Source organism: Mus caroli, unplaced genomic scaffold (genome assembly GCF_978045245.1).
Source record: "Mus caroli unplaced genomic scaffold, Mus_caroli_1 scaffold_20, whole genome shotgun sequence".
Taxonomy (NCBI): Eukaryota; Metazoa; Chordata; class Mammalia; order Rodentia; family Muridae; genus Mus; species Mus caroli.
Genome location: NW_028227275.1, coordinates 10,988,018 through 11,008,974, shown reverse-complemented (window position 1 = coordinate 11,008,974; position 20,957 = coordinate 10,988,018). Strand labels below are relative to the sequence as shown.

Genomic DNA, 20,957 nt, shown 5'->3' with positions numbered 1-20,957 from the left:
GTCAGCTTTTAACTTTTTTCATTGCTCCATATATCAGCTGTAAAAAGAACAATGTTAATAATAGTTTCCAATAATAACTGGGCTGGGGATATAGGTCAAGTGCTTGCCTAATAGTGGAAAACACAGACTTCAATCTAATAATTTTCACACAATAATAAGATTGTGTGAAACTGTGGATAGAGGCACTATGCTCAGGGAAGCATCCCTTGAAAATAAAAAGTAAGTTAGAGATGAACAAATTCAAATTCTTCATATTACATGTAAGGAAGCCAAGTTTTCTAGAGAGCAAATACATTCTCCTTAAAGATTGGAACTTCTAACCTAGGCCTGGTAAGAGATGGACAGATGGATAGACAGAGAGACAGACAGAGTTCTTGTGGGAGAGATGAATGTAAAAAAATAATCCTTTTTATTTTATCATTTAGCATCTCAGAAAAGGCAGTGCTATCTTGGGATGATACACACGCACACATTTAGTAAAAGGTTGTAAAAAATGTAACAAGAGAAGCTTTGTTTATCATCTAGAATTGTGTATCTGAGGATCATAAGAATACAGTCCTAAGCATACAATAGAATTTCTAGAGTTTATAACCAGCCTTGTTATTATCTTCAGTACAGATACAGTAACCAGGAAAAGATTATGAGTTGGAGGATAGCCTAGGCTACATAGCAAGATCCTGTATCAAATAATAGCAGCAGTAGCAGCTGCAACAGCTGTAACAATAATAACAACAAGTGACTTTCAAATATGTGGATTCAAAACACATATTTGCATGTGCTAGACATATTGAAGCCCCCAGTAAGAGTGGCTCAACCATCCATGTAGCCACTCCTCCTCCATAACACAGTAGGTTACTACTGTGATATGAAGACGTTCTGTGACTTTATTTTCTGGTATAGGAACCTCTGCAAAATACTCTAAGAAATTATTGCCCAAATTTACTTTAAATGGGAGAAAAGAGAAATTCAGTTGATAAGGTCTGGAAGATAGGAGGGATAGAAATGGGTGAGCAGAAGGAAATTAGATTTATCTTCATCATGGAGATAAAGGTTCCAACAGTCTTCAAATTCTTCAAACTTTCTTTGATTATAAAGAATTTTTCGAGTTCTGCGCATGAGGTGCGAGGGATTTGGCAACAGGTAAAGGCAGTGTCTTTCTTCAAAAAGACTTTAAAGGCATTGCTAATTTGCTTTCTGAACCTCTAGTCACTAATTAGGAGCGGAGGTCAGTGTGATAATGGGAAATGAAAAACACACCTTTTTATTTTATCACTTGATTTTGGGGTTGTGTTTGAGTCAATCTTTCATCATAGAGGTGAATTCCTTGTTTTTATTTTATTGCAAAATATTTATTTCTTTTTTTGTTTGGTTGGTTTTTTTGTTGTAGTTTTATATTTTTTTGTTTTTTTAATTAGGTATTTATTTTATTTACATTTCCAATGCTATCCCAAAAGTCCCCCACCCGCTCCCCCACCCACCCACTCCCACTTCTTGGCCCTGGCATTCCCCTGCACTGAGTCAAATAAAGTTTGCACGACCAATGGGCCTCTCTTTCCACTAATGGCCAACTAGGCCATCTTCTAATGCATATGTAGCTAGAGACACGAGCTCTGAGGGGTACTGGGTAGTTCATATTTTTGTTCCACCTATAGGGTTGCAGATCCCTTTAGCTCCTTGGGTATTTTCTCTAGCTCCTCCATTGGGGGCCCTGTAATCCATCCAATAGCTGACTGTGAGCATCCACTTCTGTGTTTGCTAGGCCCCGGCATAGTCTCACAAGAGACAGCTATATCTGGGTCCTTTCAGCAAAATCTTGCTAGTGTATGCAATGGTGTCAGCATTTGGAGGCTGATTATGGGATGGATCCCTGGATATGGCAGTCTCTAGATGGTCCATCCTTTCGTCTCAGCTCCAATTTTAAAGGATGTGATTCTGCATTCTAGTGCGATAGAAATAAAGAGAGTACATGAGGAGAGCAAGCGAAAGGGGAGCCATGGAGTTGAAGAGATGGGAGCACATCAGGGGCAGACATGAGTGAAGATAGACCGTGAGAATGATAGATGGAGAGAAGGCTGTGTGCTGTCATAGATTATGAACTCAACCCCTCTGGGAGAGCATTACATTTATCATTGCTGGTCCTGTGGTAATGGCTCTATGTTTGCATAGGCATTTCTTCCCTCCTTTCATAACTAATGTACCACATCATTAATATAACATGGTGTAACAGAGCACTGGGTAAACTCTGACAGCTATTATGAGATACACCATGTAAGCAGCCTTAATTCCTCTTCCTACCACGGGCTGTGGGTGGAGCACACACATCTCTGTGTTGCAGATGCTGCTGTGATGATTGCTTTCACATGTACAAGTTTAATATCTCCGATTTTTCTGTCCTTTCAGTCGGAAGTATACAATGACAGAGCACTAGATCGTAAAGACTAGGCATCAGGAATCCTGCAGAAGAGGGGAGATAGAATTGTAGGTGCCAGAGGGTACATATCAAGAAAATTCTCACACAATCAACTAATCTGAGCTCACAGCAGATCACAGAGACTGAACCAACAACCAGGCAGCCTGAGTGGACCTGTCCTAGGCCCTCTGCCTACGTTACAGTCCTATAGCTTGGTCTTCTTGTGGGACTCCTAACAGTGTCTCTGATTCTTTTGCCTTAATCAAACCCTTTTTTTCTCATACTGGGTTGCCTTATCCAGCCTTAATAAGAAGGCGTTGAACAATAAAGCTTACTGCAGCTCGATATGTCATGTGTGGTTGATGTCCATGGGAAGCCTGCTCTTTTCTGAAGGGAAATAGAGTAGTGGGTAGGGGAGGGGCAGAAGAGAGGCTGAAATAAGAGCAGGAAGAAGAAACTGAGATCATGATATAAAAATAATCATAAAAATAATAGGCATTTTTTAAAAAGTCTTTTGATGTATAATGTCTGTTTTTATTTCTTATATAAATTATATTCCAGGAATAATATGCAATAGCATGTATTTCATGATATCTCAATATAATACATATAATTATATCTATATATAAATTATATATACATTTTATATATAAGTATATATAATATCTCCTCAAAAATTCTATCATATAATGATAGCTTACTAAATGAAAGGATACCTTTCAGGCTGATTTTTACTTCCTATTTGTGAGATTAAATACTTTTTGCAACACCTCACCCTACCCCCACACAGATATTGTCCAGATAAATTAGAGAAAGGAAAATCTGAAAACTTCAGGAAGCTAAAATAGCAAGTTAGAGAGATGTAACGTGAGATTCTGCATTATAAGAAAAAAGATACATGTAGAAAAGCCAGGGTAAATAAAAATAAGGCCTCAAGTTCATAATATGTGAATTTCATAACTACCAACATTGGGCCGTAGCTCTGTAAGATGACTTAACACTGGTCAGAATGGGTTTAAGCACATATGGAGATTTCCTTGAATCTTTAAAAATATTTATTTACTTAATGTTGTGTGTTTACTTGTATGTTTGTGAATGTGAGTATGTGCATATGTGATATGTGTAGGAACCCAAAGAGGTCAAAAGAGGCACTGAATATCCTAAAACTAAAGTTGTAGGTAGTTTTGAGGTGACATGTGGGTGTTGGAAACCAAACTTGGTTCCTCTGTAAGAGCACTAAGTGTTCTTAACTGCCGAGCCATTTCCCCAGTCCTTTTCTTGGTGTCTATGTCATTGTATATTTTAACTCTGAAATTACTTTAAAAAAACTCAAATATTATGGGAGGGAAAACTACATCCAAAGCTTATAAAAATATACTAAAGTATAGAAAAACTAAGTGGGATAATAACCCGTATATTGTCTTAGGAACACAACCTTACCACATGGCATATCTCAGCTATTTTGCCTTTCATTCTGTAAAGACAGTAAATAGATAGGCTGTACTATTTCAGATGTAGTCAGTTCATGATTTATGAGTTTTAGAATTACACAAATGGAGCTATGGTATATTTTTTTATGTGCCAAAGTTATAGAAACGTCATTTTCCAAAAAGATATTTTTACAAGTGTGTGTGTGTGTGTGTGTGTGTGTGACCAGAAGAGGATGTCAGGTCCCCTAGAGATCTAGTTGAAGGTAGTTGTGAGTAGCTAGATGTGGGAGCTGGGAACTGAACTGAGGTTCTCTGCAGGAGCAGTGCATACTCTTACACCCTGAATATAAGGAACAGTGCATACTCTTACACCCTTTCTCCAGCCCTGTAATACTGCTTTTCATTATGATGCTATTTTTATTAATTTTTCTCAGTAGAAAACAGCACTGGCATCCGTGTTCTTACTTATTCTTCTTTTAAAAGCCCAAATGTCATGCACTGCATTGATATTTTGAGAAGAGGAGCTGTGGAAGACTTGATCATGAGGAGTGTTTAGGAGAGCTGTGGACTCATGTCTGAACTGCATTCCTCTCTTGTTCTCCTTGGTATCTTGTTTTCCTCAACTGCAAAATTGCTCAGAAGTATACTTGCTCATAGGAGGGAGGAGACCCATCAGTGTGTTCTGTAGAATGGAAATTCAGAAACTGCACAGGCATAAATATTCTACAAGTTTCATTCTGTCACCATAGAGGCCCAAACTTGCTCTGCTCGGCACATGATAATGGCTTTGTAATTCAATTATCGGTAATAGTAATGTCTTCTGGGATTTATCTGCTGTAAATGCGGCGCTCATGTAAAAGTCTTTACCATAAATCTTATGAATGCAGGTTCTGTCCACACCTTGGAGCACATCTTGCCATGCCTGTGAAGCCTTGACACTTTTCTCTAAATTATGGGATTGCTTTGCTTAGAGGTGTTGATGTCTTAAGTGCCAGGGCCAACAATAAACAACATTGGGACAGGTCCATTTCCTCTTGTTATTCTACTTAAGAGGAAGATAGATCCCGATAGACAGCAAAGTCCTGTTCTCATTTTAAAAAGCTCTTGGCATTCATTTCTCTAGCACTTTGTAGACGAGATCCCGGCAAGTCATGGGAGGTCAGATGGAATGCCCTCTAAATTCTCCTGGAGAGCTGAGATTCTGATGGATAACTCTGTCAGGGGTAGTCTCCTGACCTACCCTGACGAATGACCAACTGCTCAGTGCTGTGTCTTTCCCACCCTATCTTCTTCATGATTAGGTACTACGACAGCATCATCTAACCTTTCATAGAAAAGAAAAATATCTTGGGATACCTCACCCCTAAATCCATTTGTCAAGTCCATTCATCAAACTAATCCTTGGGAGCCTAAGTTCATCCATGCTCCAAATCCTTATTTCTTCTTTCATTTTAATATCTTTTAAGCCAGCAGGTGTCTCATGGTGATCATAATGTAGTTAAGAAGATGTTTTTAGTGATTCATAATATAATAGTATATATTCATTTAGTTAAAATTTAGGTTCGATGTTAATGGATATGTATGGTATTTGGCAGGCATTGTTCAGTATAATACAACTTCATTCAAGTCTCCCTCCTTTTCTCTCTCTCTCTCTCTCTCTCTCTCTCTCTCTCTGTGTGTGTGTGTGTGTGTATGTATGTATTTGTGTGACTGTGGGTGTGTTTGTTAGTGTGTTTGTGTTTTATATTGTGTTTAAGCATCAGACAGCAGGGGCATACAGCAAAAAGGAAAAAAATCCTTATATGCAGTCAAGGAGGAAATCTCATGTCAGGTAGAAACATAATTTTGTTTGTTTTACCGAGGAACACTTTGAAAGGGGAGTGATATAGCTTATGTTGTGCTTTTATAAGCAGAATTCTAGCAAAAGCATTGTGACTGCACCCAGCACCCAAAGGTGGATCAAAGCTGAATGGTTAACCAGAACTACATGCAAAACCACAGGGAAATCCTAGAAACCTTTGAGATTTTAGTGAGGTACGTTCACTATCATTATGTTAACTTCCTTAAGTTTATTTACAAAATAGGACACCAGAGTCCTGGCCTTCCTTCTTTCCCTCTCATTCTTGCCAAAGCGTGGTGGCACTTTGACATAGGAGGGATTCTTCATGGGAACCAGGAGATGTGATTGAATCTCTATTGTGCAAAGATCGAGAAGCTGCTGCCTAGGGGGACAGGAAATCATCAAGATAAGGGGACAGGAATCAATGACGGCCATTAGTGAGTGGAGGCAGCAACAGCAGCGATGAACTCATACTGCACAAAGGCACCTTCACTTTCATTTGTAAGGCAAACTTGATAATCACAGGAAAAGATTGAGAAGTGAAGGAAGGTGCAAGAGGCTTGAGAAGCAGCCTCTTGTGGGGATCTTTAACTTCTGGAGAAGAGATAAAACACCCGCCTCTCCAGGATAATGAAACTGCTCTTATCTAGCTCTCCTAGTGCAGGTGCAGTGGATGTCCCAGCACTGTGCCTGGGGGGAGTCTCAGAACACCTTCCTGTGACTGGCTCTGCTCCTCATTGAATTGCCCATGGTTTAGCTCCCAGGGTCAGGCTCAGACACAAGAGAGGTAGTCACCAAGAATGAGACAGCAGGAAGAGGTGAGAAAGTCTGAAGTCCAAAGAAAATGGTTTCAGATTGTTCTGACCTCCCAAGAACACTGTACCAAAAAAGGGATGAAGAGACAGCATTACTTGCATGCATGTACTGTGCATACTTACACATATACATGTTCATTTTGCTGCAGCTACAGTAGAATACAAGGTAGACAGAAACATATGAAAGACAGTCTTGGCTTTTAATTAACTTGCCTCTTGGCAGGAGCAGGAAGGAGGAAATATATATATATATATATATATATATATATATATATATATATATATATATATTTGGAGACTATACTAAATGCTCTACTTGCTGATAATAATTGTATTTCATCTCTAATTTGCAAAATAGGACTTTGCTAAAGACAACGGTCATCTTGGCAAGCTTCCTTGGTTCTTACAGAGAGTGAACATTGAATCTGAGATTGAACTTAGTAACATTGACATATGTTATTCTGACCAATGACCCAAAGAAACCTGAACTGCTGAATCTGATATGCTGTATTATATTCTTAGAAGAGACAGAAGTAATAATGAACTTTGAAGAACTAAACAGAGCAACACGAAGAAGGCAGACATTGACCAAGCTAAGTGTCAGCATTCTCACCCAACTATGGCAACGTTCATTGCAAACCATCTGTGTATACACTTGGGCAGCCAAGGATAAAGAGAATCCTGAATTGGCATAAAAGTCCGGGCATATAGAAAACAGGCTGTAGGAGGTCTAGGATTAAAAGCTTTACTGACCCCTAGCATCGTGGAGGTCATGGGTACACTAGACGTGGGGTTGCAGCTTGGGGTACCGTAAGGATGTCATTACTCAGGCATACCTAGCTTTAAATTTCATCACTATTATCTACCAATGTATGTCAAGGTGAAGTGAGTAAATATCCACAACACTTGGCATTTTGACTTAGCTTTCGATTTGTTGCTCATCTGAAATGAGTATAAAAACATCCACACATAACGACTACCTTTTATGGATGCCTTTCCGTTACCCTCTCCTCTTTCCTTGGTAAGAGCTGTAAGGCAATTCTGCCTCATGGCCATTCCTTGCTCTCTGGTCATGTTGCTTGCTAAAGTTGATTCTACCCCCAGGTATAACTAGGGGCATGTTACCTAATCAGGCCCATAAGATTAAATTCCGGGAGTTTGGTTGGACTGAGCTTTTTATTAGGAGGCATAAGCTATCCAGAGGGTACTTCCGAAGACAGAGACTGCAGTGTGTGGAGGGGAGGATGGGGCTGACAGAGAACATGATCCGATCCATTTAATAAGCTTGTCAAGGAACATACAGTTAGATCCTCTGTTGTTTCAGATCCATGAAAAAACATCTGTTGTTTTATTACTTATGCAGCCTGAATTTTTTATTTTATCTTGACAGTCTTGATTAATTTATACAATTAATGCAAATACTTAATAAGTCCCAAATGCAGTCAACATACAACAAATCAGATTTACTGTTTATTGTCTAAAGGATGTCAATCACACTTATTACACTGAACTATGGGAAACAATGAAACTATTGATATAATTTAGTATACATTATGTACAGTTTCTCTATCTCCTTCTACTGTTGACTCTCAGGAGTAAAGTCAAGTTCTCAGGTTTGAATGGTAAGTGCTTTTACCCATTGATCATCTCATTGATCTAAAAGCTAATTTTTAAACAACTCCAAATTGTCATGTTAGTTTACCATAGAAAGTTGACATGCACTTTTCAGCTGACCCTGTTACAGGCAATTCGTGTATATAAACAAATGTTACAAAGTAAGTTCAAACAAATTTTCAGTTAAGTAGAATATTCTTTAAATTTAGCGAATTGTTTCATCTTTTGTAATAAAAACTATTCTCCCTTGTTTAAGTCCCCAAACTTGACTCAAGCACCAAATCAAAATTTTCAACCTTTTAAAAATCATCAGGCTATGGACAGAAATGCATTTTCAAGGCATTTGGATACAATGCCTCCAGCTCTATGATGTTCTTACAAGTTCAATGCATGAACTCAGCTCTTTCTAAATTATTAGACTAAAATGAAGAATATACAATTTTACCAACTTAACAATGTTGGATCTTCTCTTTTGTGGAATAAAGATGAAAACCATTTTTTTTTTTTTACTTTGAGGTTGATTGTTAGTACCACAAGCAAGAGCATAAAGCCAGATGAATTTAAATTTCAATTGGATTTGATGTCAAATTTGATGTCATTTGATTGAATCCAGTTCAGTTCCCAGGGAAAACAACTGACCTTCATTTATAGTAAATGTTTCACCTTCTATGTCTATAATCATAGGCAGGCCATTTTTGATCTCTGAAAACAGAGAACATTCAGGGAAGCTGATGGAATTACTAAACTATTAGGCTGGAAGCCTAAAGATGGCAGTGTCCATTTTGTGCCCTAATGTGGAGAAGGCCATTCTAAGACTAAAACCAACACCTGTGAAATGGAAACAACACATACAAAGTCAACCAATTGTGGATGATTCTGCTCCTGCTAGTCAGTGGGCTCTGTACCTAACTCTTAGGGATGCACACAGGACTTCACTTCCCACAATCCCTTTCTTAGTGGATGGTAAAGCTTGCACTCACAGTGTCCTTAAGGGTCTCACCCATCAACTGTCTCCCCACAATGACATGGATTTCTCACACAGGAAAGGCCATATTTATGACTTTCCTCCGTTAAAGAAGAAAGGCTAATCCATTGAATGCAACATTGTGCTTAGGACATGTTTTATGCGAGGTCTTAAATCACTTCTGGAAGGAATATAAAATTTCATCTTGGGATGAAAGTGGCTATTTATAGTAGTGATGACAGTATTGATAGCAATCACTAGTTAAGGTGAGAATAAGATGTTGCATCCCCTAATTATTTTCAATTGGCATTGATTGCTTCCAGGGGCTGTGTGACTATTGCCTCTCACAGATAATTCTCAAGAGAGCTGGAGGATGTGGAAAACCTATGATTTTATCTTCATGTTCTGCACCCCTGTGGAAAGTGCTGTGTTATTACCCATGGTCATTTAATGATTCAATTTACCACTGGAGAAAACCATCTGAGAACGAGTCACACCCTCCTCCTAGGCTGGTGCAGCAGTGATTAAAGGACATTTCTTTTTAATTAAAGCAGGATGAAAACTCCTCAACAGTTTCATGGTTTCTATGTAATTTAAAGCTTCTAGTTTCCAGGAGTGAATATAATAACACACATTGCTTTGATTGGCAGATTTCTTGCTGGCCTCAGAAAGTGGCCCAGTGTCAGAACACAGACCATGTGGCTACAGAGCAAGAGATTTCTACAGGAGCTGTAGTGCTGTGCATCTCACAGGACGCTGGGCCCTCTCTAGAAATGGCAAGCAAGCTGAACTCATGGGGGCCAAATGCCAAATATATTTGAAAAGATACAAAGACAGTCACTGCAGCCAAAAGACCTTTGAACTGTGACTACACATCCGTCTAAGGTATTAGATTTCCAGCTACAGGGTGAGCAGCAGAGGCAACAGCATCCATGCATGGAGTAGAAATGGACTTTGGAGATACCCATCACTGAAATAATGACCTTTCTACTTTCCACCTAGGTGGCCTTGGTCTAATTACTTAGCCATTCTTTGTCTTAGACTTCTCCTGTTAACGATGCTAATGAGTAGCCTCCCTCAGAAAACTATTATAGGAATTAAAGAGCTTTAATTTTAAATAGCACTTCCACACTGCTAATTCTTGATTGGGAAAGATGTGTTCTCATGTTCACAATAGAATAAAACAATTCAATTCTACTGGTTTTGCATAGTGGACAGATAAACTAGAATTAACAAACAGTAGTGTGCAGTGCATTTGAAAGGTGATGATTTTGTGAGAGTTTGTAGATTTAGCAATCTACTTCTAAAATGAAACCCTTCTTCAAAGTATTAATAAGAAAGGATGAGTTATCATGAGTGACAGGGGAATGAGGTCTGTTTTGCTTACAATAATGCCACATGAAAATAAGAGTTCATGTAAGTTTGAAAATATGGTACACTAAGCATCGGGTACCTGGACATACATACCTTCAGCTTTGTACCCGTCCTTGTCTAGCCTTTCTAGCAATGTTTTTCCTTATTTCTATTGTTAAGGAACAAACTGAAACAAAACAAAAACCCTCCTGTCTGGCCTCCTGAATTCTACTGTGTACACACTAGTGCTACAGTCCATGTGCATAAACCTGCAGCCCATGGTAAACCTGATTTATGGAAAGGCTGGTCCTTTATAGCTGTTCTGTTGGCAAATATCACTATCATTTCAATGATAAACTGGGAGGATTACACTTTTAAAAAATATGTATCTGAGTTTTTTCTATATATATAAGGTACACACACACACCAACAACAACAATAACAGCAACAACATCAACAACAATAACAACAAAAACAAACTAACAAAAACAGGACAGAAAGTAGTGGATGAGGGTCTTGGCTTTTCCTTTTTAAAAGAGGACTTTATAATTTTTAGATAAAAATGAAGGTAGCTCATGAACATGGGAGAAAATGAAATATCATCCTGAGTGATATAACTAATGCACTCACTAATAAGTAGATATTAGCTAAATAAGTATAGAATACTCAAGATACAATCCACAGAAATCAAGAAGGTTAACAGACTGAAGGGCCCAAGTGAAGTTGCCTCAGTCCCACTTGGGAGGGAAAAGAAAGCAATCATGGGGGTGGTGAGGAGGGGAGAGGGAGGGACCTAGGTGGGAGAGGGGACAGGGAGGGAAAGGGGGGAACATGATCAGGTATGGGGGAGGACAGGACTGAAGCCCTGAGGGCCAGCAGAAACAAAGGAAACAGGCAACCTTGGGAGATAGGGGAACATTCTTAAGGTACTGGAGACCTGGGAGGTCTTGAGTCCTGGAGACTCTCAGGACTCAAATGGAGGGACCTTGGATGAAGTGTTCTATAGTGGGGAGGGGTAACTTTTAGAGTCCACCTCTGGTGGATGGACAGGACATTAAGTGGAGGTATGGAGTTGCCATTCCACAATCAAAAGCCCTGTCCCAGAATTGTTTCTGTCTAAAGGAACTGCAGGGACAAAAATGGAGAAGAGCCTGAGAGAAAGGTTCAGTGACAGGTCCAAATTGGGATCCAGCTCAAAAGGAGGCCCCAGGGCCTGACACAGTAACTGATGCTGTGCTATGTTTTCAGAAAGGAGCCTAGCATGGCTGTTCTCTGAGAGACCCAACAAGCAGCCGAAAGAGTCAGATGAAGGTACTAGCACCCAACCAATGGATGGAAGCCAGGGACCCCTGTGGTTGAATTGGGGATAAGCCAGAAGAAGTTGAGGAGGAGGCCAGCCCCATGGGAAGACCAGCAGTCTCAACTAACCTGGACCTCTGAGATTGTTCAGACACTGAGCCACCAACCAGGCACCATACATCAGCTGATATGAGGCCTCCCGACACATATACAGCAGAGGACTGCTGGGTCTGGACTCAGTCAGAGAAGATGCGCCCAACGCCTCAAGAGACTTGAGACCCCAGGGAGTAGGGACTTCTGGTGGAGTGTGGATGGGGAGCTGGGGACATCTTCATGGAGATAGAGGTGGGGAGGGGGGTAGGGATGGGATGGGGAGTGGTTGGGGGTGGACCAGGAGGGGAATGAAGAGTGGACTGTAAAAAAAAAAACAAAAAGGATTAAAAAATAAAAAAATAAATTAAAAATAAGTATTTTTTAAAAGGGCTGGGGAGAGGACTTATGAGATAAGAGTTGTTCTCACCAGAAGACATGGTCGAGCTCCCAGCACCCACATGGTGGCTAACAACCATCCGTAACTCCAATTCCAAGGGTATTTGATGACCTCTTCTGGCCTCTGCAACCACTTCACGCACATGATACAAAATGCAGGCAAAACACCTCTACACATACAATAAACACAAATAAATCTTTAAACATGCTGACCCTAGTGGAGACTGAAGAGGATACAGAGCTGCATCCCCAGACCTGAGAGAGGTCAACTTCATTTTTGAAAGGGTATCCCCAACATGGCCAGCAACAGGTGAATCAGAAACAGGCTTGAAGGCAAGCAGTCAGTCACGGGTGGCTCATTGTGATAAGGGAACATGGGTTGTTAATTGGGGCTGGAGCTATCTTTCATGATACAAGAGTAAATGACAGGCAAGAAGGAAGACCTGAATGCAAATACCTAGAACCTATGTAAAAAGCCATGGGTATCTGCAGCCTTGGCTCGCTCTCTCTCTCTCTCTCTCTCTCTCTCTCTCTCTCTCTCTCTCTCTCTCTCTCTGTGTGTGTGTGTGTGTTGGGGGGGGCAGAGGTAAGAAACAGGAGGATTTGTGGAGCTTGCTGGCTGCCAGCCTAGCTCCAGATTCACTGAGAAATACTCTCAAGAAAATAAGGCAGAGTGGTAGAGGAGACACTGCACTTGATGTCCTAGTATACACTCCTACACACACACACACACACACACACACACACACATGCACACGCACGGGCACAGGCACGGGCATACACACACACACACACGGGCACACATCACAGAAACAAGACAACAAAATGAAAGAAGAAATAGAAAAAGAAGTGGTCTCTCGCCACATAGACATTTCTAGGTCACTTGCCTGAGCTTTTTCAGGTCTCTCACTCTCTTCGCCTTGTCCTTGTCCTCTTCTTCTTCCTCCTCCCCCCTTCCTCTGAGAAGATTCTACTTGCAGCTCCTCTAGCATGAAACTTAGAATGATCAGCATCCTTGGTGTTATAGGTACAGACACACATCACCATACAAAGATTATGCGGAGCTGAGGACTGAACTCAGGGCATTGTGTATGCTAAGCAAGCAGTCTAACTGAGCCAAATCTCCAGCCTCTATATGAGTTTTGGAAAACATCCCTAGGGCTGAGCCCCGGTATTAGATAGCTAATTAGAGGGGACTCAACTCTGGGGAAGACTCATTCTCCCTCACTACCAAGTGACACTAAGTGAACTCAGCAGGTTACATTTATATATGCATTATATAATAATTAAAGTAAAAAGCCATGATGGAATTAATTTAAGGGAGAGTGGGAGGTCATAGGAGGAGTTTGAGGGAGGAAAGGGTGGGCATGTAAATACTCTATGCATATATGAAATGTTTTTTAAAAAGAAAGGAAATTTCTCTAATAAAGCTCTCTGGCTTTCAAAAAACATCAGGGATGAAGTATTAGAAATTATGAAGTGTAAGTTCTGGATATGTTACGACCCATATATAATCCCAGTGCCTGGAAGGCCCATCACTTATACATAAGGAGTGTGAGGCCACTCTGGCTTTCAGGAGACCTTATCTAACCAAATAAACAAAGACACACACACACACACAACAGTTAACACGTGCTCCTCTTTGAGGTAAGTGTAGAAGAAGTGAAGGAAGCAGAGAGAGAGTGGCTAGCTAGAATCAAACAGCAGGTTGTCCCTCCATCTTGCTGTCCCAATGTGATTTCAGAAGGGACATCAAGATAATAACGAGATACTTTTGCAGCCCTTGTTGCAGAGCTCAATGGCTCCTGAGTGCCACTGTCCTGGTGATTCTGGATTGTGTAAATAAAGAGTACCTAAAGTCTCCTGTGAGCTAGTTTCTTTAACTCTACTATAGAAGAGGCAATAGCCTGGAGCCAGGTTGAGTGTCTTTTCTACAGGCAGTTCTGGATGAACTAGAGTTTGCTTTTCTGGGTGAGGATACACATTCTAACACTCTCACTAAATAAAATATCAAAATCACACTAGAATGTTCCAAACCTTGTTCTTACATTTCTTGGATTTGGGGTTGGAAATGCAAAAGCCAAAATTAACTTTTGTCGCTTGGTTGACTTTCAAATTGAGTTGCCTATGGTCATGGAGGGGTCTATTACAGAATTAGGAGCATGGTGGAAAAAAAAACCAAGACTATGATTTTCTTGTCTTTATTTCTGTACTATACTCTTCTTCACTCTCCTTCCTCTCTATTATTTCTTTTTCAAATGCATAATGCTTTATAACATATGGTGTACTATTTATGTTCAATAGATCTTATTATTTATCTCTCTATGAATTCTTATAGTAAGCTTATTTGTAACTAAAATATGAGGGTATGTGCATAATTGCAGCACACTATAAAAAAAAGCTATAGGACAGCATCTGTCATAATACTCATGCAAATATAAACACCTCTGTCACCTATACCTTTACTGGTAGGTAGGTAGGTTAAGGGCTATATGTCTATGTTCCTCCTGACAAAAAAAAAAAAAAAAGCCTAAACTGAAGTGATTGTGTTTGGAGTTCAGCCTTTAGAAGATGACTCAGTTGACTCAGTTTATAAGGTGGTTATGAGAGTGAGGTTACCCTGGATTAATTTGTGTCCTTGTGACAGTGATAAGAGAGACCACGGCCCTTCTTTTTTCCCACAAAGATACAACCATGTTCAGGTCAAGAGGAGAGTTCACACCAGGAAGTAAATCTGATGGTACCTTCACCTTGATCTTCCCAGTCTTCAGGATCTCACAGAGCCACATTGGTTGTTTATACCATGCATCCATAGCATCCTGTCACAACAGCCTGAGCAGAATATGACCCTGTGCCTACATGTGTTTGACAATTCACAGGATACAGAAGACATGCTAAGGGAGAGAATAGGGGTACTGGCTGTATCAAATAAGATAAGAAGAAGGCCTAGAAGACCGGACAGACAAGATCTGCTGATAAACTAATTAAGATCTCCTTCTTTATACTGAAAAACCCTTCTTTGAAATATATATATAACTAATAAAAGGTACCGTGCCTTAAAACAATACCTGTATCCAAGGTTCATGTAAATATACCAAAGCAATACTTACAAAGATCCTGAAGTTCACTAATATTAATGATATATTAGGGGTTTATGGGAAAATAGTGACACAATTTTTAAGAGTATCTGAAAGGGTTATTTGAGGGCCCCAGCATCTGCTAGGGAAGGTGATGATATCTTAGGCCCAAATATGAAGGCAGACTTACCAGTAGAACCTATTTGGTACCACTGATTCCTGGATAAGCTGCCATCTTCTGCCAAACTCAGCCGAGCTGTATAACTGGAGAAAGGGAAAGAGAGAAGACAAGTTAGAATCGGGGCCCTTGTTCTTGTTTTTTGATTCCTCAGGAGCAACATTTGGCATTTACAGGCAAAGGCATCACCTCTGTTTTACATGTCAATCCTACAAGTCAGATATTAACATCTCACTTTAAAAACTAAAGAGACTGGCACTTGGGAATTACATGAGGCGCTGCAAATCACATGTTCAGGAAATAGTAAAATGAACTGGGAGGCATAGAGCACACTGCCTGGTGGCAATGTCTTTTGCTCTCCTTGATAGCATAGACACCATGTAATGTGTAGCATCTAGGGTAAAATCAGTACTTAGTTTCTGAAGAATCCACAATGACACCTGATCCTGATGGAAACTGAGATGCTTGAAGCAAACCAAGATGAAGAAATTTAGAGGCTACTTCCAGAATTCTGGAGAAACAAGTAGTGTCTAAAGAGATAACAGGACTCTAATTGGCAAAACCACATTGCTTCCAAAGGGGTGAGCAAGGATTCAAAGCTGTAAGACAGGTGGAGACAACAAACAAATAAATATGGCTCATTTCGGTAGTTGAGGATGAACATATCATGGGAAACCAAATATCGAGTGGAGAACATATTCAATCTTAGAGGCGATGAGATAATGCTAGTTTTTATTTGTTTTCTTTTTTCCTTTTATTGAAAACAGATTCTTTTCTCACAGAATATATCTTGATTATAATTTCCAATCTTTCTACTCCTCCTTATTCCTCCCTTCACCTCCCCTCGCAATGGGATTCACTCCCTTTCGGTCTCTCAATAGAAAAGAAGAGGCTAGGAATTGGAGAGATGGCTCAGCAGTTAGACAACTGACTCCTCTTCCAGCGGTCCTAAGTTCAATTCCCAGCCACCACATGGTGGTTCACAACTATCTGTAATGTGATCTGATGTCCTCTTCTGGTGTACATGAAGACAGGCCAATCATATACATCTTTTTTTAAAAAAGGGGGGGGGGGAGAAAAGAAAAAAGAAGAGGCTCCTAAGAGATAACAACCAAATGAAAAAATAAAATAAAATAAAATAAAGCAAAAACTATATGAATGTTGGACTTGGTAGCCCAACAAGAAGAAAAGAGTCCCAAGAATCCCTGTGCCTGCTGCTTTAGACTCTATGAGCTCATGCACATCTTGCATAGATGATTTAGAAGGTCTTGTTCTCCTGATGTCCTCCATCCTTCTGGCTCTTAAACTCTTTCTGCCTTCTTTTCAGTGGAGTTCACTGAGCTCTGAGGGGAGGGATTTGATGGAGATGTCCCACTTAGACTATTTCTCTCTATGTAATGTCTGACTGTTAGTGTCTGCAGCTGTTCAATCTGTTGCTAGAAGAAACTTCTCTGATGATGACTGAATAAGGCACTGGTCTATGAGTATAGCAGACATTGCTTGACTTCCACATGTTCCACTAATCTTTGCAAGAGCAAACAAAGGAAACTCAGATTATAAAACCCTAGTCTATATAGACCAAGCTCTTAGAATGATCCAAGCATTATCCACACATTATTTCATTTACCAGTTGTTACCTTGTTCCTGTGATGCATAAAGTTGTTGTGGCCACTTTATAGATGGCCACATTCTCCAAGGGCAACTGCACTGTGAATTACTGTCCATGAGATAAGGGTTAACTCTCTACCTTCTGATTCCAAAAATGTCTTTTATTTATTTCTTTTATGACTTCTTCTTCATTTCCACTTCTCAATCCTGTTCTATGAATCTCCATGTCATGTTGGGGCCCTGTGTATCAAATTATTCTCTTATGGAAGTTTGAAGAACCTTTTTTTCCCTCTAGGTACCAGGTGTCCATAGTAGACAACTACTGATTTAGAAAACATCATATGGCACATCTATTTCTTGCCCTGTGCCTGGTGTATAATACACCTGACCATCAACATCTTTTCTCTGCATTTGCCATATCTCACACTGAGTGCATGGTGAGTCACTGTGCTGAGTACAGGCATCACCTGCCTCCTGTTCTCTTTTCAGCAACATGAACTGTACAACCAAAAAAAAAAAAAAGGTCAAATTAATCACGAGGTGACTCATCAAAGCTGTTGATGCACCAAGCATGCCCAAAGAACAACTTACCTCAATTGAGTATTTACTGCTCCTTGAAGGAACCTGTTATGACACTGTTCAGTTAGCCAAAACATATCCTGCAATCCAGAAAGGCTGAGATGGCTGAATGTTAAAGCAAGCCACTCATTGGCTCTAGTGTATAGTATTTGATCCTCCAACAAAGAAGAGTGTGGCATTTTGTTTCAAAGTTGTGTTTTATAACTCTACTTTTACCCTTTTTTGCTGAAGTTAGAATGTTGAGTCCCCCTAATAAGGTCATGTGTAAAACGCTGGGTTTCTTCGTGACACTGGTGGGAGGTAATGGAACCTTTGAACAGAGAAGCAATGTAGGAAGACCATTAGTCACTGGTGACATATCCTAAATGTCACCATGAGACCAGAGTACCCTCTTCAATCTCTTTTCTGCTCTTGGGCCTTAAAGGAGCCTTGCTCAGACCTACTCTCTTCCCATGACATGCTGACTCACGGCTGACTAAAACCTATGAGTCAAATAGTCTCTTCTCTTAATACATTTATTAACTCATGTATTTTATTATGGTGGTAGTCCATGTTTTCTGCCATGCTAGGAAGAAAACAGGGTTCCTGGGTACATGGGTGCACTATGTGCTTCACACACACACACACACATACACACACACACACACACTTCTGTGTAGGTGTGTGCAAATGCTGGTTCTTGTAAGGAGTTATGAGCATGAGTGTATCATGGTGCATACATGTAGGTCAGAAAGAAAAGTTTAATATCAGTCCTTCACCAACAAACACTACTATTCTGCCAAAGGTTGCTTCAGGACTTCTGTCCTTGGTGCTGATCTTCCTCTATTGCTCACCTCCAATGACTCCTTCTCTGTAAGCCTTCCCCTGCATACCTAGCTTCCCTCTGGCCTTATTCTCCAAAGGCTTGTGGTCCAACAGTGCAGTCCTTCCGACTAATGATCACATGTATATATTTAGTTGTATCAAAGAAAAATGGAATTCTTATGCACCTAAAGACCACCTTGAAAAAAAGTGGGGCAAGAACAAGTATTGGAAGGGACAGGAGGGAGGTATAGAGGGTCAGGAAATTGAATAGACACATGCATCAGTGGGAGGATAGGGAATTGGGGATAGCCACTAGAAAGTCCCAGACTCCAGGGAAGCAGGAGGCTCCCAGGGCCCAATGGCAATGACAATAGCTGAAATACTCAACAAAGAGGAGATATATCCTGTAGAGACCACCTCCAGTAGATAGGCATGTCCCCCTGGTTGAAGGATGGGGATACCCACCCACCCATCTAAAACATTTTAACCCAGAAATGTTCCTGTCCAAAGGAATGGCAGAGACAAAAAAAAAAAAAATGCAACAGACTGAAGAAAAGACCCAGAGACCACCCCACCTAGGGATCCATTTGATCTGTAGACACCCAACCCCCACACTTTTGGTGATATCAAGAAGCTCTTGATTACAGGACCCTGGTATGACTGTTCCTTGAGAGGTCCTACCAGCACCTGACCAATACAGATTCAGATACAGCAAACCATCAGACTGAGCCCAGGGACCCCAATGGAAGAGGTAGGGGAAGGACTGAAGAAGTTGAAGGGCTTGCAACTCTATAGGAAGAACAACAGTATTAACTAATTGGACCACCAAGAGCTCCCAGAGACTAAACAACCAACCAAAGAGTATACATGGGGGAATCCAGGGTTCCAGATACATATATAGCAGAGTATGGCTTTATCTGACATCAATGGGAGATAAGGCCCTTGGTCCTGTGGAGGCTTGATGCTCCAGCATAAGGAGATACTAGAGAGGTGAGGCAGGAGTGGGAGAGTAGGGAGAAGGAGCACCCTCACAGAAGAAAAGGGGAGGGGGAGGTGCTACACCCACTCCAGTGAAGTCTGTGTGTCAAGCCCAAAAGCTTGGACACAGTCCTGAGGCAAAAAGTTTCACAGAAACTTAGTCTCCTGGAGTCCCATAGCATGAATACTCCAAACTTGTCCCTATGTCAGTTGGTGAATGGATCTGTGTGCTTTCCTTCAATTGTTTTATTATAGGTGCCTCCAAGGAATGATTTGACAAATACCTAAGTTACATTGAATTTTACTCCATAGCCTTCACCAATGTCCTAGGCAGTCCTTGAGCTGACCCTGGCCTCGGAATTTAGTAAGAATATTACCTATTCAGACAAAAAGCCTCCAATGTTGACAGATAGTGAAAAGAAATCATGCATTTACTGGAAAAAAGCTAGAAATCTCAGGGCTAGTTCTACAAAATAAACTTAGAATAACAGCCCAGTCATTCCCATGTGCAGGAATTTACAGTGGCCTAGGAAGAAGGAAGGTTGTGGTCTAAGAAGGAACTAGAGTAAATACTTAGAACAACAACGGAGTCACTCCCATAGACAGGAATTTACAATGGCCTAGAGGGAAGGTGGATTATACAATAGACTAGAATTGGAACTACGGCAAGGGCATAAAACCCTTGCCTCTGGCTTCTAAGAGAAGCTGACCTTAGGTGGGGCTGCTTTTGATCCCAGTTGTAAACACTGAATTTTATCCCCATTGTAAACACTGCGTAGTTCCCGTTAGCTTTCGTGTATGCATTTCTCTGTTTTGTGTAAGAGTCATTTTGCATTGGGCAACCTCAATGTACCTTATGACCTTAATGTGTTGCCTAACTTTCTTGTTTTCTTCTGTAATATAAGTCTGATGCTTGCTTTGAGAAATTACATTCAGATCAAAACTCCCATGTGTTCATGTCTGTGTGTCACCCTGCTGACTCCTTGCCCACCTGAATACCAGGACCCTGATTCTCCTGTGGGTTGAGGGGTCAACTGAGTCCAGTCTGTGGCAGGGAGGGGAAGGGGATGGGGGAGTGTCTATGGAGTGATAACCAGAAAGGGGGATATCATTTGAAATGTAAATGAATAAAATGATAATAAAAAGAAAAAAGAAAATGTCAAAAATACCACCTTGAAATTTCTAAAAGTATTCTCCAACTTTTTAGAAATGTAGGTCTGGTAACCTTTGAAAACATTTCTGACTCTTTAAAAAATACATTTTGCCTGATCTTCTTTATCATAATATATGCAAAATATAAATAGCTCAGGTTTCAATAGATGTTGGTAATCTGTATAGGAGAATCTACCTTATTTCCATGGATATATACCTCATGGCCAGTATCTTCAAAGAAAACTGTCTCTATCATGTAGATATATTTGAAAGTTCTAAGGATTTCCATGTGGGTCCTTGAAAGTTTAACCCAGAGAAATCTATCTTACATACTGTGAACGCAACTTCAAACATTTTCTCCCTAGGA

The 20,957-nt window shown here is 40.4% G+C and overlaps 1 protein-coding gene across 7 annotated transcripts in view; it reads right to left on the bottom strand.

Annotated features, from left to right (window-relative positions):
• The window catches only part of Sorcs1 (sortilin related VPS10 domain containing receptor 1), a 527,192-nt gene that overhangs the window by 157,799 nt on the left and 348,436 nt on the right, over positions 1–20,957 (bottom strand). For all 7 annotated transcript variants that reach the window (XM_021151490.3, XM_085833868.1, XM_085833869.1 and 4 more), the window contains one exon: positions 15,482–15,555. In XM_021151490.3, the coding sequence (XP_021007149.1) occupies positions 15,482–15,555 (74 nt within the window). The remainder of the gene's footprint in view (positions 1–15,481; positions 15,556–20,957) is intronic.